The following is a 17,667-nucleotide window of genomic DNA, read 5'->3' as shown; positions in this document are numbered from 1 at the left end:
TGCTCAAGACATGAACCTGCAATTACGTCCAATTGCTCCTGTTTAGTCAAACCGATGTCGTCTCACTTGGGTCCAACAAGACATTAACATGCACAGGATGAAAACATGGAAATTTGAACATCCAAATTTCCATAATGACTAGACAAAACTAGACTCCAGCTGCTGAAGACGATGTGTTTTACGACGAAAGGCAGCGGAACAGCTTCAGAATGGACATTGTGGTTAAACTGTCACACTTCGATAGTAAATGTGTATAATTTATGTGCCATGTCTCTGTGTCTGTACTTGTACTTTTATCTGTGTGAGGACCAGTTTGAATTATAGACCATTCAAAGTGGGTGCATTTGTTTCAGACTTAGAATTAGAATTAGGTTTAGATGGGGTTAGGTCCAGGTCTGCATTAGGTCACTGAGTACACACGTACAGTGTGTGTGTGTGTGTAAAGTTTTGCTACCGATTGACAGTCTTATATAAAGTACTTTAAAGAGATACTTGTGTACAAGTATCCGGAAAATGACTTTGTTAGAAGTTGAAGTCACTTTTTATAATATTACATAAGTAAAAGTCTTTGAAATTTAAAAGTATCAAAATATCAAAAGTAATTTTCTGATATAAAACGTACTTCAGTCTTTTAGAAATAAAAGTATTAAGAAAGTGACGAGTGATGGATTGAGCCATGGTGGCTCAGTGTGGTAGGGTGAGTTGTGGGTTCAATTCCTGGCTCTCCTAGTCTGTGTCCTTGAGCAAGACACTTAACCTCATGCTGCAGCTTGTGAATGGGTATGAAAGACGTGTCAATCAAGCAGCTCCTCGAGATTAGAAAAGCTCTATATAAATACAGACATTACCAACTCTTCTTCTTCTGATTGTATTTGTTGTTGTAACAAGTAACAAAGAAATGTTGTTGAGTAAAAGTAAAAGTTGCAAGAAAAATAAATAACAAAGTAAAGTACAGATACGTGAATTCTGTAAAGTACAGTAATGAAGTATTTGTACTTTGTTATATTACAACATTGCCTATTGAGGACCTTTGTGTGGGTCCAACTTCATGTCCTAATGAGGAAGTGGCCCTAGTTGAGGTAAGAAGCAAGGTGTGAATTGTGGTTAGGTACTGGTTAGGATTAGACATGACCTGGTTGTGGTTAAAGTTAGGAATAATGATTTGGTTGGTCAGCATACTAATATGGATAGCTGTGCCAACTTGTGTTTGTGTGTGTGTGCGTGTGTGTGTGTGTGTGTGCACACATAACATAATCCTATACTTGAAACTTCTTACACATTATGCTAACTTGTATATTTAGATTATCTTTAACATTTCCAACAATGATTTCAACATCAAGCACACAGTTAATTTTATTTAGTGTCCTGTGATTATGCTGTTCCTCTTGGACATAAATGTGGTAAGGAGTCGGTGAATCTGACTTAACATTAGTGACAAAACACTTATGATAAATATTGTTCTTGTTTAATATAAAAAAAAAGGTGTACTCACGGAGATGGGCCGAAATAATGCACTGGACAAAACTATGGGCAAATAACAAAAATCCCAATACAGCTGTGACCAAAGCAAACAACATCCAGAAAATACCTAATAGCCTACTGTATATATTCAGCTGTTCACTGCTATATGATTTCAAGTTATAAAAATATGAAAGTACCTTCAAGTTAATCTTCATGAAAACAATTGTAATTTCATGTTCAGTATTCTCATAAAACATTTTAAGATTGACTTTCACACCAATTCAAGAATAAAAGCCTCACTGACGATGTATAATGTAGCGTGTACATTATCCTTTAAGAGACAATATGATGTCCGATGCTGCTGATCATGAGGCATCTATGTATTTATATGTCAATGTTATAACATAACATAACATAAATGTTTGGGTGAATACATTAAAGCCCAGTAGAATAAGTCAGGGCAGTGTTTCGTCCCTTTAAGCTTGTAAATGTAGCATACTGAGGTCTATATAAGAAAACAGTTGGGAGCCAACTAAATTAGACCAAACACAGTAAAACATGCTTGGAGGCCGTGCCTCAGACCTTCATACAAGCTAACGTTACATTTTCCAGCAGCCATCAAACAACCAGCCTATAATTAGGCACTATCATTATATTGTAGCTGAGCTTAGATCATTTACTGAGACGAGAGCAACGCCAAACATTTTGTTTAAAGTGTCTTCAAATGCTCTGGAGACATTTGACGGGTCACAGATCCTTCCGTTTGTGCACGGAGAACATGACACTTGGCACTTATCATCAGGTATCATGTTTTTGAATGTTTGTGCAACAATTCAACAATATCACTTTTGTGAGCTGAGGTGACTAACACATGCAGCCAACACCACCAGGTGGGATTCATTAGTTCACGTGGCTGAGACACGTAGCGTGACTCAGCTAAAACACAGAGCACAGCCTGCACTTTATTTTTATGCAGTCTTAATTCTGCTTGAGTCATGTTCAGTGGTCCCGTTTAATGGCATCACCACAATTACTGTCAACTCGCCACAAAGCAGACGTGTTTAAAACCTAGCCTACCTTGCACACACGTTGAGACGGCTATAAATTCTGTGCTTTTTGTGTGTGAAAGGAAAAACGAAATCAGGACAAATGAGGCGACACACAGGTTCCATTTCGCCCAGCATCACACTTCACCTGGGAATAAATCCCGAAGTGAAGTCCATACGACATTCAGGCATCGACAGGAAAGATGAACAGCCTCTGAATCATTTTCCTCCTATAAAAGTAAAAACCTCAAAAGCCTGTTTCCGCTGACTGGCTGCTTTTTCGCCCCTTTTGGATGAAGAGTGGCAAACTGGCAGAGGACAGGCGAGTGTGGGAAAGCTGCTCCGCTCACCAACCAAACCAGCGGCCTGCCATGCTTTCTGCATGATGCTACTGCGCTGACCAGAAATTAGGGTATGGAGAGCCACTGTGCATTTTTGACTCAATTATATTGTGACACATCATTTTTTTCTGTGTCAGTGTCTGGAAATGAGGGTAGTTGCTTCTGCAGCTGGAAATCTGGAGTTAACTTAAGACGTGATGTAAATCAATACCCGTGGTTAACCAGCAAGGAAAAAGAGACTTCATATACCTCACAGGCTGCCTCCATCACATATCATTGATAAAAGTACAGCTGCACAGAATGAGCTTTAAAAAGATGAAGATAAAAGTAGATATTTAAGGCTGTGGTGGCTTTTTTGAAATGAGATTTGCTGTACTGAGTAAAAAAGACTATTTAATCAGAAATTTAGGAAATACTGAGGCTCCAATGAATCCAAATCCTCCAGTAGAATCCCATCTTCCAAATATAGTTTAGTCACCAATCTTGGGTTGTCTCAATGTTATTTCACATTACCAGGAGTACTTTCTGATTTAAATTGTATTTGTCTACATACTCTGTAAAACAGTGCATATTTTTTCTTGTGTGACTTGTGTGACATTCAGCTCTAATGGCTTATGGCTTGACTGATGATGACCAAATGACTTATGTTTACATCAACCAACATTGTGCTACTCTTTATCATAATCTTTTATATTGAATTCACTGTCATGAGCTACTGCCACCCCGTTTCTGTTTGAAGGATCATAACTTTGTATCACACATATTAAATCCTACTAAATGTATATTCATTTCCCATGTCCTTTGCCCATATTAAGCCTTTTTCCTCAAATAAGCACTGAGCTCATATTTGAAACCCAGTGAAAACCAGTTAAGGATCACAGGAATACGCGACTAAGTGCCAGTGTATAAAAAGTCAGATGAGGTCAATGAGAACTTTGTTGAAACAATCCCTTCTGTATAGTCTCCCTCTCTGACGTTTGCTGCTGCTCACTGTTTCCCAGACATGGAAACACGATTCATTTGTCGAATGATTTTCAGTCTGGGTTTCTTACAATAATAATCAGTGTTTTCAGCCTCATGAATGATTCAAACAGACTGCATCCATTGCCATTCTTATCCCTGCTAATACAAAGCATATAAGTTTGCTGTCCTATGGTCTGTGTGTACGTGTATTACAGTATTCTAAAACAATACTGAACATTTCAAAGTAATCCACTCTCCCAGGGACAGAAGCTTCTCTTTTTGGTTCATGAACATTAGTGTCAACCACAATTCACTGATGTTCTCCAGATGTTAGTTATATTATCCAACTTGTCCATGTTATCCTCACATACTCCTTGTATACTACCATTTCACAGCAGCTCAATAATGATTGATTTTGTGTTTGGTCCCGTTTGTCTGATTTTGGACATCATACCTCAGTAAGTTAGAAACATTTTTAGATTATATTTTCTGGGGATACAGTTTAAGTTCCAGGGAAAAAATTGTCAGATTTTTGTGGTGATCCAGTGATTACTTTGAGTGCATTAACACTTTGGAAGTGAGGTTTGCAATTGCTCTTGCTTGTTATTCCCTAAGTATCTCCACGAGGCTACAAACCTGTAGGATGATTGGTTCACGTGACATGTATTTATTATATTGTAAAGACACAACTTTCAGAAACATTTAAGTTACACATTTGTCGTCAGCTTTGTTTGCATCTGTTTCACCTCTGAGATTTTCACAAACCTGTTTCCTCAACACTTTGTGTGTTGCACCAGTATTTTACTGTCCAAAAGTCTAACTCATGCCACTCTGACACAATGTCCTTCAGCACGACTTTCGCTGACACAAGGTATCTTCGGTGATGTTGTGAAAACTCTGTGAATCAACGAGGGGACAGAGTGTTTCTCTGCTCAGTACCAGAATGAGGTTCTTTGCCGTCTGTTCTCCTGAATACCCAGCTTCTCCATGACTTCTTCCTCCAGTGTTTTCAGAGATGGTACATAAGTCTTTTCTAAAGTGTCTGAAGGACTGGTGTCTTTGGGACCATCTGTGAGGGTAGAGCGGGGAAACAACTCAAATTAAAAACAGAACAAATCATGAAAAGTAAAAACAATTTTATATCTTCTATGCCGTGTCAAGATAAAGGAATGTGACACAATAAGTAACATAAATTATGTGTTGTTGGAAGAAAAAGTTCTTCATAATATTTTTCCCACAAAAACTCTCACTCTGAAGTCTATTTTTGGAAAGTAGGTCTGCACAGGGTGGGAAAAAACTAAATAAAAAAACACAGATGGTTTAATGTGCTGACTGTTACATATACACATAATAAACTGCACTGTAAGAATAATAAGCGTCTAATGAAAACACATATGGCACACACCTTTCCACTGCTCTGGCACAATGCTGTCTTTTCGCTCCACGATAGGCTTAGGAATGATTCGACTTGTCCTCACCGATACTCTGACTCTCTCACCCTCTTCTGTATATCTCCACTCGACTTCAGTGGGTTTCCTGGAGGATCAACATCAGTATGTTAAAAGTGGTCCGTTGAGATATCAAACATCAGGTGCATTTATCTTAACACTGGACTGTTTGTGAAAGGAAAAACGAAATGAGGACAAATGAGGCGACACACAGGTTCAAACATATCAAACATCAGGTGCATTTATCTTAACACTGGACTGTTTTAAAGGTAATGTAGAGAATCAAACATACATCAACACAGATGCACACAGTGATGTTATGCAAAACTTTGAAACATGTAAACTGTGTTTTATTGTTGGCCTGGATTTTTAATAACAAAATAATTTAATCACAGCTACAACTACAGCACAAGCCAACAGCACTTAGGGGCTGCAGAGAACAATGATAAGACTGTCTAGCCCTCTAGCTATTGCTAATGTCAAGACCTGTAATTGTGCATTACTATCATACCTGTCGGAGGGGTCAATGAGGGCGATATCGCGCAGCAGAAGGGGAGCCTCACTGGCAATGTAGGTCCCACGATAATCTGAAGTTCGTCCCAAGAACCTGTAATGCTAACATACAGAAACATAAGTGGAACAGTTCTCCAATTTAGCAGTGGCAACCTGGTGCCCTAACAACCATGGCCACAGACATGTGGCTCCATCTAGTGGAGCTAAAAAAAATACATAAAAGGATAGGATTTCATACATGTAATTATAATTAAGGATCATGAAAATGTGTCAACGACATCTATGTGAGATCCTTAATATGGATGTAGAAGCATCAATAATTTGTATAGAAGAACAAAAACACATAGACTGAATAATGTATCAAAAACTTTATCTAACCTTCTAATTAGACAAGAGTACATTGATCAGAAACTGACAAAACATTAGACATGGGTGATGTCCAAGTAAAAAAAACTCAAAAGGCAATATCTGTTGAGTCCTGTTTGAGAGAAAAATGTCCTCCTTACAATGTTAAGTCCCTCCAGGATAACCCAGTTTCTGTGTCTGAAGACTTGGATCACTTTTCCCTGCTTCCCTTTGTCCTTCCCTGCAAGAATCTCTACCTGAGAAACAAACAAACACACTTAACTTTATGTTGTACGATATTACCACAGCTGTGGCTATGCATAATTGACTGTACATACAATACTAGTACTATCATCAGCTTTATCACAATCGGTGGGAAACAATTATCAGATTGTATGTTGCTACTATTACTACAATTGCTACCTTCGCTCTCTCAACAAGGAGTGCACAGAACGAGCAGAGTCGTGTGGAGCTGATAGGCTTAATCAGCACTGTGTAAACTCATTTGACTTAAGGGTGAGAATCACAGATATCTCACGACATGATACGATACACGATACACGGTCCAAGATACTAATAATATCATGAAAACAAAACTAGAGCTGAAACAATTCATCAATTAATCGATTATTAATCGATTACTAAATTAATCGATTACTAAATTAATCAACAACTATTTAGATCATCGATAAATCTGTTCAAAGCTTTTTTCATGATTAAAACAAGATTTCCAATTGTTTACGCTTCTTAAATTTGAGTATATTCTTAATTTCTTTGCTCTGGATAACAAAGAAATCATTAAAAGTGAATCATTTTGGTTTGTGGACAAAACAAGACATTTGAGAACATCATCATTTCCAGGTTTGATGAACACCGCTCAACATTTTTTATTGTCTTCTTATATTTTATGGACCAAATGAAATTGAGAAAATAATTGACAGATTAATCGATTCAATAAATATCATTAGTTACAGCTCTAAACAGGATTTATTCACAACATAGTAAGGTGTATAAATTCTATGTATTCAACGTGGATGGGGCATCTGTTAACGCAGCTTTCTCTGCCAGTATCCCGCTGTAAACTCCCTCTTCTTCAGCCAGGTAACTTCTTCTTCTGCCCCAGTATTGCACAAGTAAATATGACGATATATAACCAAATCGATATTTTGACCCACCCCTACAAGTAATACAGCTTTAAATAAAGGACAGTAAGAAAAATACACTTTTTTTAAGTACAAGTGGCTGGTACATACTATCAAAACAGTTAAATTAATGTTAGGACATCATTATTTAACAAGTTGGTGCAGACCGTTATAGAACAACACTGTCAACGTGTTGATAAATATGAAAGCAAACATCTAATTAACATCTAAATAAAATCACTATGCATATTTTAGAAAAGATGCAGCTGAGTTTCTCACCCTGTCTCCTTTGACGACAGTCCAGTCTTCCGGTGCCATAGGCTCCACGAACACCTTTCTCCTCCTCTTCCCCGCTGGATTCAACCTTTTAGCAGCCATAGTCCACGGTCTGTTGGTGCCGTACCGGTAGTCCTTGGGTATAATAACCCTGACTGCCATTGACAGGAGAGTGGTCAGCCTCATGGTGCTGCGTGGACAAAATGAATGACGTTTCGTGGGTTAGTCAGTGATGCCACAGTCTCCACAGATAACGCTCAGCCCAGGCTAGGCTATGCTAACGTTAACTTGCGGAGGAGCTTTCATTACCGCACTGAAACTTTAGCTAAACATGCGCCACTGTTTCCTGGCGCACAAACACAGAAATTACAGACATATTTATCTTTAACGAAAATAAGATCACTAAAAGAAAACGGAGTTAGAGAAAAGCAAAACGATGTTACCCTCTGTTGATGTCAATGTCACATGCAGAAGTTTAGTTGGCTGCGCTTTCCACCTTCAGCAACAGCAGGCAGTGCCCCCTGCTGGACGGGAGTGCCAGTACTGAATGAGCGCATGCGCAGTTGTAAAGAGAATGCAGGGTAACGATGACATTCAGCTTTCGCTGCACTCTAACTGTAACAATATCTATATATATACAGTATACATCTTATTAAGTTATTAGCAGAGGAACATTAAACGTTTGTACAGTTAATGGCACAGTCTAAATTCAAAATACATACATTTACAAATAGAAAGGACAACATCAAGGTTTTTTTGAGCAGGGGGTGTGTTACATAAAGTATATAGCATTCAACATGCTGCCTCTTTAGAGAGGGAGAAGGAACACTGAAATTTGATATACACACTGTTATGTTGAAACCCTGTAAAAGAAATCCCAACTAGAGAAAAAAAAGACATGCTTAGTTATATCAACAGTTTGCATTATACTTTAATTCACAGTGACACTGTGTGAATAGTGTTGTGGTTTTCTCATTTACTTTCCAAACAGCCAGCTCACTGAAAGCTGTATTTGTAACACAAAAAGATTAATGCTGCTAATCAATGCTGTCATTTTGATAACAATCCAATTCAATCTCATTTGCAGTTTTACCTAGAAATCATTGTCTTGGTTAAATCTTGAGTTATACTGGCAGCATGCACTTTAACTGTGAACTGGTTGGACATTCATGGAGGTAGATACAGTGATATAGTGTTATAACAATACTGTTTTGGTGCTGTGACAAAGCAGGAAGATATTTAATATAATCCTTACTCAGAGGTCACCGTTAATGAAATTAGAAGGGATTAGTAACCTTGTGAAGTACACATCCCAACAGCAGCAGAGAGCATTTACCATCACCACAACAAACCCAGTTTATCTCCTCATGGATGTTAAGAACATGGAAATAAGCAAGCAGACACTGCTCAAAAACTGCATGTGTAAAACTCAACTGAGCCCCATGACAAATTGTCAAAGATGTCGGGACACATTGTGTAACACCAAAACTAGTTCAGTTACGACACCCTGGAGCCCCGAACTGTGCTGCAAGCTTCTCCTGGGAGCATATCATTCAAGACAAGGGAACTTGATAAAGTGCATGTGTAGAATTAGTGGTTAGTTTGAACAGTATTAGTTTTTCCCCTTTTTTAAATTATAAACTGACCACAAACAAAAATCTAAGACATGATTACTTAAGGTGTTTAAATAAATGATTTATTGGTTAGAAACATGACAGAAACAATGGATTTTTGTAATCAACTGGTTTATTAAATGGACTGGCAACTACAACAGTAAACTAAGCAGCAGATTAAGATGAGTGGCAGCTTCCAAAAGTAACACAGAAAGCTAAACCCCAGATTTACACTTGAATACCATATCATACCCTTGGGATTAACTACAGGTCTGAGAGGGACATTTGAAGTAGTTATTTTGAAATCAGTGGTGTGGTGATGGGAAAGTGACCGTCTTGGACACAACAGCAAAAGTACTTTTTTTTTTTTCTTTTCTTTTTTAAGAGTTGTGACTTCCCTAAGGTTATTGAGTTGATCAACTGTAGCCTCATGTTGCCAATTACAGAACACTGAAGCAATGACAAGGACATCCAAGTAACATTGTGACACGGTCAAGTATTTTTTTTTTAAAAAGAAACAACAAAAACTTGAACCTTAGATATTACATAGCGCAGAAAATGACAACACCACACTTTACACATGATCAAGTTCAAACATATTCAACAAATGTGAATTAAACACATCTTTAAAAACATCACTACTTTGCTTCACAGCCAAAATAAAAATAAGACCACTGAAGTAAAACAGACTCATATTCCAGTTAGGAGGGGCAGAAACAAAACTGACTGATCACTCTGTGGATTCTTTCTTATATAAACAAAAATAATGAGTAAGAGATTATCACATGTTGGTATTAAAATGTCAACAATGTATTTTAAAGGTTTTTGGTACAATCCATTACTGAATGCAATTACTTGCTCAATGGAGTTACATCACCAGTATCAAGCAATGGCAGATTAATGTGACCTTAATTGGAAATCACAACAAGAAACATAGTTAATGGATTAGAGTTTGCCAAAGACATCCATCAGACAAAAGAGTTAACTTTTTAATTTCCCTCTCAAAAAAAATGCCATTACACCACCTTGACTTCACACTAAAACATTCAGGAATGTCTTTCTGCTTTTTGTAATACACACCGAAATTTACAGAGGGTTTTCTTAAAAACTGTTCAATTAAACATGGGTTTCATTAATTCAATAAATTTAGAAGCCAAGCAGGCTACATTTGGGATCATGTGCATTTAATCACGTAATTTGGTCACCTGCAAATAAGCATTCTACGATGCAAACAAACCTGCTGCATTAAAATATTCTCGTGAACTAGGCAGGGAAGAAAAGGCTCTGAAAGTGCAAGTCACATTCTATGAGTGAATACATGAGAAGCTAGATGAAACAAATGCAAGTAAAACCTTGTCATTTAAGAACTAAAGCTAAGAACATGGGAGAATTTTTGTTCTTTTTTTTCCTGTACAATATCCATGTTTTAAAACCATCAAAATGAAGCATTTGTCAAATAAATTTAAATCTTTTTGCTTAAATGTTTTATTTTTTAAATTTATTTTTTACTATATTTTCAGTGTTTATTCCCTTTAAACTGAAAAAAAAAATGTTTTGACACCTAACATTTAGTCTTTGTAATTATGTAATTGCACTTAGAAATAAAAAATATATATACACCAAAATCCCAATATAAATGAGCCCTAAAGTGCTCAGTTCAATTGTTTGAAATCAGATTAGCAAACTTTGTTTCTGGGATATATGATACCCCAAAAGTGACAAATGAAGATTTGCTTTTCTCTTAGTACAAACACTTAAGGTTTTTTTTTTTTTTTTGAATTTTCTCATTAATTAAACAGTTGAAATCTGGCATCCTGCAGATAACCATGGTGACACTTCAGTTCCAAGAGTCAAAGTTTCTTGTGTTTCTTCTGTGATTTGATGTTAAGCACTATCTGTCACAGGCTGCAGAGAGAAGAGTGAAGAATAACATTTAGAAATGAATAAAAATCTGTCAAAATGTTGCATTTAAGGATCTTCAACAATCTACAGCTGTCACGTTCTTTACAAACTCTACATCCATTCTGCCATTGGGTCTGAGCAAAGCCTCCTTCAAGTATACACTGTAAATATATTGAATTATTCACAAATAAAATTAATGGCCAAACTGAATTTATGAACACACATCATCCATTTTAAAAATTAGAACATTTCAATTAAATTGTAGCAGATACATTCCCTTTATAATTCTACAGTATGATGTTTTAACGTAGCTATTGAGGAAAAAAATATGACCAATAATAACGCAAGGGACCTAGATACACAACTCATGACCATGCAATCAATCGCGACGCAAGTGGTACACTTTTCCTACCAAAGTAAGGTAGAAAATCAGTGACAACCTTGTTTTTATCTGAACAAGTCGTCCTGCATGAACAGCTGGCTGTGACATGAGCACACAGGGACACGCTACATTGTATTATGGTGATGATTTTAGCCAATAATTAGCAAAAAATATGAAAAAGTATGTTTTTCCAAACAGGTGTTGTAGTATAATTTAGACTTAGTGTGGTCATTTTAAAAAGGCACTACCGCTGTATTATTGTACAGATATTGGACATTTGTTTTGTCGATGGTCCCCGTGAGCTCGTATCGCAGCCTGCTGTTCATAGAGGACGGCTCGTTAAGATGAAAACAAGGAGGTTGTAGCTGACCATTTCCCTTACTTTGGCTGAGTGACGTCAGCTACTGCAGCTCTAATGATGCTCAAAGGTTTCACACAAACCTGTGAAATATCCACTGTGTCGTTAACTAATCTAAAACAAACTTCCACATAATTTTGCTACTCCAGCGAAAAAAGTAATGCAGTGAGTGGAGACCATGATGCTTTAAGCCAATAAGTCCTAACATTTTGATGATACACAACAAAGGGGAGCTTTGTATCACCTTATCTGCTGTTAGTTGGCCTCCAGCTGGGGCATTTTCCTGGGCCTCTGGTTTTGACTCGCTCTCTGAAGAGAGAGCAACTGCCTTGGGTCCGGCCACATCATTGACCTTGGCGTCTGTGTTAGACTTATTGTTGTCTGCTTTAGAGTCAGCTTCTGCTCCTGTATCTTTCAGCCGCTTCGGAGATGCCTGCCAAATATATGAGGACAGACAGCCCAGAATGAAGCAACAATGAAGCTGTCCACCTTAAGTGTACACAAATAAGAGGCTCCAAGCTCACCTCTGTGGACTCCTCTGCTTTTCGTTTGGTGCCACCCCTCTCGTTCTTCTCGTCGATGACCAGGGCCCCTTCATCCTCATCACTGCTGCCCTCTGCATCAGCTTTCTCTGAACCAGCAGTATCCCCTGCTCCTTCTGAAGCATTGTCCTTCTTTGATGACTTAAGGCAGATAATGAATGAGAAGTGAAAATGAATAGAGAATAATGACGGATCATTAAATTTAGTTCTAAAAATTCACCCACCTCATAGTCTTCATGTGTCACAGTGGGGTTGTTCTCAATCTCCCACAGTCCCTCAGCAAAGCCTTTCCTCTTGTTCTGTTTCCCAAACTTCTCCTTATATTCATCATAGGAGAACAAATCCTTGGCACTCAGGAATGCCCTTTAGGAGGTTTAAAAATAAAAATAAATTAATCTACTTAATATTTACCATACAAAATTATTCTGTGACAATTCCAGCTAGTTACTTCTACAATAAGGAATTCAATGGCAATTGTGCCGATAGTTACCAAAAGATGTTGATCGATTACTTACATTATCGATTAATTGAAGTGACTGTAGCATCTTATGGTTTATTTTTATACAAATGTACAACTAACTAGTAGGATGTTCACACCATTAATTAAAACACTCACGTTTCGTGTGTTCCAAAAAAGAACACCCGGAGTTTGTTAGAGGTCGACTTAACTGCTCCTTCAGGTAACTCGTCAATCTGTGAATTAAAAACATAGCCTCTTATAAAAGGGATGCTAATTCAATTCAAAAAACTTTATTTGTACCCGAGGCAATAATGAATCCACAAATCCTTCCAACTCTTTTAGACAGTGAAATGACAATTTAATTATATTCTAATACAGACACAGTGATAAGTACAGAAGATCAGGATCACCATCATAAAGAAAATATGAAATATTGGAAAGGCGTTAGAGAATTACAATAACAAAAAAGACTGATCAGCAAATATACTTAAATACTTAGAACCATAAAATATTTAGAACTTTTCTTAAATAAATTACTTAAACTGTTCCTTAATTGTCAAAATCGTTGGCCAATTACTTTCCATAAATGACTGATGAATCAATCTTTGAGCTCAGTGTAACTGGAGTCACACAGCCCAACAGTTATTTCAGCTTGATGAAATCTGTCTGGCTCCTGTTCAGTCCACTCTATTTTAACTCCTAATGAGCCCATTGAGGGCAGTAGTCACTCTGCTTTTCGCTTCCCTTCATTTGAAACATCCTTGTAGTGTACCATTCGGCTCCACCACTCTGAATGCATTTATTTGTATTACAAAAGGGCACGAAAGCAGAGGAAAGCACTATTATGATGACCAAGTGTGGCGTATGTTTGCCTCTGCCAGACAGGGCTTTTGGCATTTCCAGATAGGGCAACTGTGTCAGGATGGGTGAGGCACGGCCTGCAGCCAGCTGAGATGAGACAAGGCTGATAATACTGACAAAAAGGAGGGAAAGAGCCCAGACCGGTGCTGAAGGTCACTTCAATATTTATGAATGATAGCAAAAATGCAGTAGTTGCCATTGAGAGGCACACTAAACACTGACTTAGCAGGGAATCCAATGCTTCATTTTCGGGGTGGTCAGCCAAGGGTGGAAATTTGTTTCCTGGCTTCCACATTTATCTGTCGTAATTTTGGTTCAGTGCAATTCTTAAACAATTCTGGTTATTTTTTGCACTCAACTTTTATTGTAACTGATCAGCCTTGGTTGATGTTGTGCTCAGTAAGTGCTTTTCTCTACTTTAAGTCCTTCAGAATTCAGATTTAGTTCAAGTTTGGCAAAGTTCTTGTATAATGTGTTGTTACATCACATTGACTGGTCACTGTTCTGCACCATAGAAGTCCATAGAGAAAATCTGCATTTCTAACTGCCTCCTTTGGTTATGTTTGTGTTACTTCGGTAAATCTGTACAAATGATCTCTGATATTGATGTCACAAGATAACACATTTAAAATGGAAGCAGCAGTAGCATTAGCAACTCCTGTGTTCTCAAATGTAAAATTGCTGATTTTCTCAATGGATTTGGTGGGGAGGGTGAGCAGCTCAACTTCAGTTTCAATACAGGAAAAGACAGTTGAAAAGTGGGGGCACGTATTCTAGAGATATTGAAGACTTAATCAGATGTACATATATGTGTGGGCCTTTTGTAAGTTGACCAATATCTCTTTTTCTTTTATCCCAGCTGGCAGTCATGTCACCGAGCATCCAGAACCCAGGCTGATTCACAAAAGTGGCACATGGTGACATCAGGGTTGCTAATGTGCCAATACCTGATACAAAATACTTTATGCATATTTGCTATTCAAGAAAACAAACAGACAAAAACAACTAATCATTGTCAGATATAGGCCATTCTCAGACCATGAGAATGAACGCTACTGGTCAACCTATACTTGAAGATGCACATGCAACCCCGAAGAATTAGGAAAACACTGACACAAACGTTGACTCCTGTGTGCTGTTAATGGAAGAGACAGACATGACGTTATTAAGTTATAGCACTGTTTTAATTGGCCTGGGCCAAATAATGAAGTAATGGAACGCACACACGGTCATCTATCGCAGAGAGTGTGGAGGTGGGGGAAACATGTTACAGAGTAAACCACTGTTTATTAGCTACACAAGCAGCCATGTGTAGCCGTAATGCAACAGCTTATTCATAAAAAAAACAACAACTTAACCCTTAGCTAAGTCATAACATGGCTTCCTGTAAGTAGCATAGTTTAAGTGATGTGTGCTACAGGGCGACTTCACGGTTCTGAGTGACATGAGAACCTACATCCTCCGACCACAACACTCTCGGCTTCGTTTAAAGTTACCATTAGCATCAGTTAACAGGCCGCATCCAGACACCGAAGCAGCGAATTAAAGCAATGCCGGTGTGAACAGAGCATCTAGTATAAACATTCAAATTCAGTGTAATGAGGAGTCTGCCTTTACGATGAACCACGCGGAATAAAATTAACTGTTAACTGTTCACAGGACAACAGAACAACAGCAGGTTAGCTGAGTGGTTTGGCTACATTGCGGGCTATGCTAACTCTTGGTAGCTAGCTGCGTTTGGGCCTCTCAGGTAAACAGTGACAGGCGGGCAGACACTCGGAGCGAATAGAAGCGTAAAACCGAAACAAGCAACATTAACTGGAGTGCTTACCCTCGCAGGCCAGTGTGGATAGCCCTTCATTTTAGCAAACACAAGATCACCAGGTTTGTATTCCTTTTGCCTGTTAGTCCTGGGCATTTTCGTGCAGAAAGTGTTTGCTATTTAAAACGCAGTGCCTGCTTTTAATTTATTTGCAAATGAGTTCGAATTGGGGAAGACTTGTAACAAACAAGCCAAGCGTCTGTTTGCCAGATACAGCACGGCGCGGAGAACTGGAGCAAAGACGCAACGGCGGGCGACTTTTTTTCGCGGCACGTTCTAACGACGTACTAAATCAAACACCGACACTGTTTGGTCAACACGTTATAATCCCGCCGTGCACTGGCTCGTCCCTCTTTGACTGTTTGGGTTTGAAATTGTAACCCGCTTCCCTCTGCGGACGCGCCCCCAGCACCTGATGGAGTTACACACTTAGCGCACCCTGTTGACTCCTAAAGGCATAATGTCTCACGTACAACGCCAGTGTTAAAGGACCAGTCAATACATTTGCGATTACAATTTAGTTGGACAATAGCTTACCCTATGTCCAAATGGCTAATAATATATAGTTTTTCTCTACAATTTTACACCTTAAATGCCCAGTATGTAGTTTTTGGTAGAGACAATGCATTTTTTAAACATATAAAAGTAGCATGAAACAGATTCAGTGTTCTACATTTAGGAAGCTTTTCTAAAAAAGTATATAAAAAAATAGGTAAACTAAATTAATATCTACCCCTTATTTTTGAATGCAGGAAGTAACTAAGGGTCTGACTTCCTGTTAATGTGTGGTACTTACAAGTTTCCTCCATGTGTCTGCCAATAGAGCAGTCTACTTTCTTGACAATGGTGCAAATACTCTTTATAGTAGGAGTCTCAAACTCAAATGACCACTGAGTGTCTGGTTTGGTCAGTAGGGGGGCAATCAAGTGAAAAAAAGATAAAATGTATTGTATTTAAAAATAAAACTATTTGTTTTGATGTGGAAAGATAAATGTCACAATATAATCATATTTATGATACAAAATTAGTCTATTAATAAAACATAAACATACAGAAATTAGTCATTATAACTTGATATTAAGTGGCAGGCTGCATGTTTGAGACCTCTGCTTTATAGGCTTTCACTCATTCAACCGGTGTTATAGCAAGCCCTGACTGCACATGATACCTTACTTCTTTTCTAGAAGCAATATTATTTGTCAAAGTTGTTGTCCTGTCTGCTGCGTAAAGCTACACTATTACTGTATTACTGACCATAAATGCCAAACCGGAAGTCTCTCACATAAATAATGGCAGACTTACATGTTTTTGCCGAAAATAAGGTCAGTTTACAACACTGACATTCCCTAAGATTGTAACACTATCTGGTAAAAGGTAATTAAATAATAAAAGAGATATTTGCTAAATTTATATTACAATCTCTAAAATATTTACACTATATTGTGTGTAATTATTGGTGTGTAGGTGTTTATGTATGAGTATGTAAATATTTTATTCCTTGATTCAACTTGATATATTCTGCTGCTGGGGTTCTCTCAATCAAAATGTCAACAAAAGACCTAGTTTGTTGGGAAGCAGCGTGGGATCATGGAAGCTGCTATCTTGTTTGGTTTATCCTGTGTATTTGCCTTTTACGGGGACAGCTTCAGCAGCAGAACACGCAGCAAACAGCAATGACAAGTCGACAAGAAGACGACAACACTGTGTGCAACACTGAAATGTCACCACAGACATGAAAATTGAGACACTGACAAATGCAGAGAGAGCCGTGTGGAGCTGATAAGCTTAATGACCATTGTGTGAACTCATTTGACAATAGTTTGAATGTAAGAGACATTTGTTTATATTCAAATATGACACACTGCAGCAGAGGGGTCTCAAACTCAAATGACCTTGAGGCCACCAAACATCTACATTACATTACATTACATGTCATTTAGCAGACGCTTTTATCCAAAGCGACTTACAATGGAATTGAATACAGTCAGCGAGGGGTAGATTTGAACTTGCGACCATTGCGACCATGATGTTTTTCGCACATAGGGTACCGGTCTTAACCACTGAGCCACTCCACCTTACTCGAGTGTGGCCAGTAAGTGAAAAACTATTCATATGTGCTTAAAATGACTGTATATCACAGAAATGCTTCATAATATTTTGCATAATTTCAAAATAAAAGTGTCTGTGTTGAT

The 17,667-nt window shown here is 38.0% G+C and overlaps 2 protein-coding genes across 2 annotated transcripts; both read right to left on the bottom strand.

Moving 5' to 3' along the window:
• Positions 1-4,458: 4,458 nt before the first annotated feature.
• Positions 4,459-8,056, bottom strand: mrpl24 (mitochondrial ribosomal protein L24). Its single transcript, XM_044052010.1, has 6 exons — positions 7,979-8,056; positions 7,539-7,725; positions 6,279-6,374; positions 5,771-5,874; positions 5,217-5,347; positions 4,459-4,880 (listed from the first exon to the last, which is right to left on the bottom strand). Exons 2-6 carry the CDS (start codon positions 7,719-7,721, stop codon positions 4,744-4,746), a joined length of 651 nt encoding a protein of 216 aa, XP_043907945.1. The 5' UTR covers positions 7,722-7,725; positions 7,979-8,056; the 3' UTR covers positions 4,459-4,743.
• A 1,207-nt stretch (positions 8,057-9,263) lies between these two features.
• LOC122786646 (hepatoma-derived growth factor-like) lies at positions 9,264-15,884 on the bottom strand. The gene is made up of 6 exons (XM_044053096.1): positions 15,485-15,884; positions 12,949-13,025; positions 12,557-12,695; positions 12,315-12,473; positions 12,035-12,223; positions 9,264-11,053 (listed from the first exon to the last, which is right to left on the bottom strand). The coding sequence occupies exons 1-6, from the start codon at positions 15,569-15,571 to the stop codon at positions 11,033-11,035; spliced, it is 672 nt and encodes a 223-aa protein (XP_043909031.1). The 5' UTR covers positions 15,572-15,884; the 3' UTR covers positions 9,264-11,032.
• Between the last annotated feature and the right edge of the window lie 1,783 nt (positions 15,885-17,667).

Source organism: Solea senegalensis, linkage group LG20 (assembly GCF_019176455.1).
Source record: "Solea senegalensis isolate Sse05_10M linkage group LG20, IFAPA_SoseM_1, whole genome shotgun sequence".
Lineage (NCBI taxonomy): Eukaryota > Metazoa > Chordata > Actinopteri > Pleuronectiformes > Soleidae > Solea > Solea senegalensis.
Note: the sequence above shows the minus strand (reverse complement) of the source record. Positions and strands in the feature narration are given on the sequence as shown.

Bases quoted from the DNA above. Each gene is read 5' to 3' on its own strand.
- mrpl24 (XM_044052010.1), bottom strand. From the start codon at position 7,721: ATGAGGCTGACCACTCTCCTGTCAATGGCAGTCAGGGTTATTATACCC. The intron at 5,348-5,770 runs GTATGATAGTAA...TTGATCCTCCAG, and splicing joins CTCATTGACCCCTCCGACAG to GAAACCCACTGAAGTCGAGT. The intron at 4,881-5,216 runs GTGTGTGCCATA...CTACCCTCACAG, and splicing joins TGTGCCAGAGCAGTGGAAAG to ATGGTCCCAAAGACACCAGT.
- LOC122786646 (XM_044053096.1), bottom strand. From the start codon at position 15,571: ATGCCCAGGACTAACAGGCAAAAGGAATACAAACCTGGTGATCTTGTG. The intron at 12,474-12,556 runs GTGGGTGAATTT...ATCTGCCTTAAG, and splicing joins TGACACATGAAGACTATGAG to TCATCAAAGAAGGACAATGC. The intron at 12,224-12,314 runs GTGAGCTTGGAG...TATATTTGGCAG, and splicing joins AAGCAGAGGAGTCCACAGAG to GCATCTCCGAAGCGGCTGAA.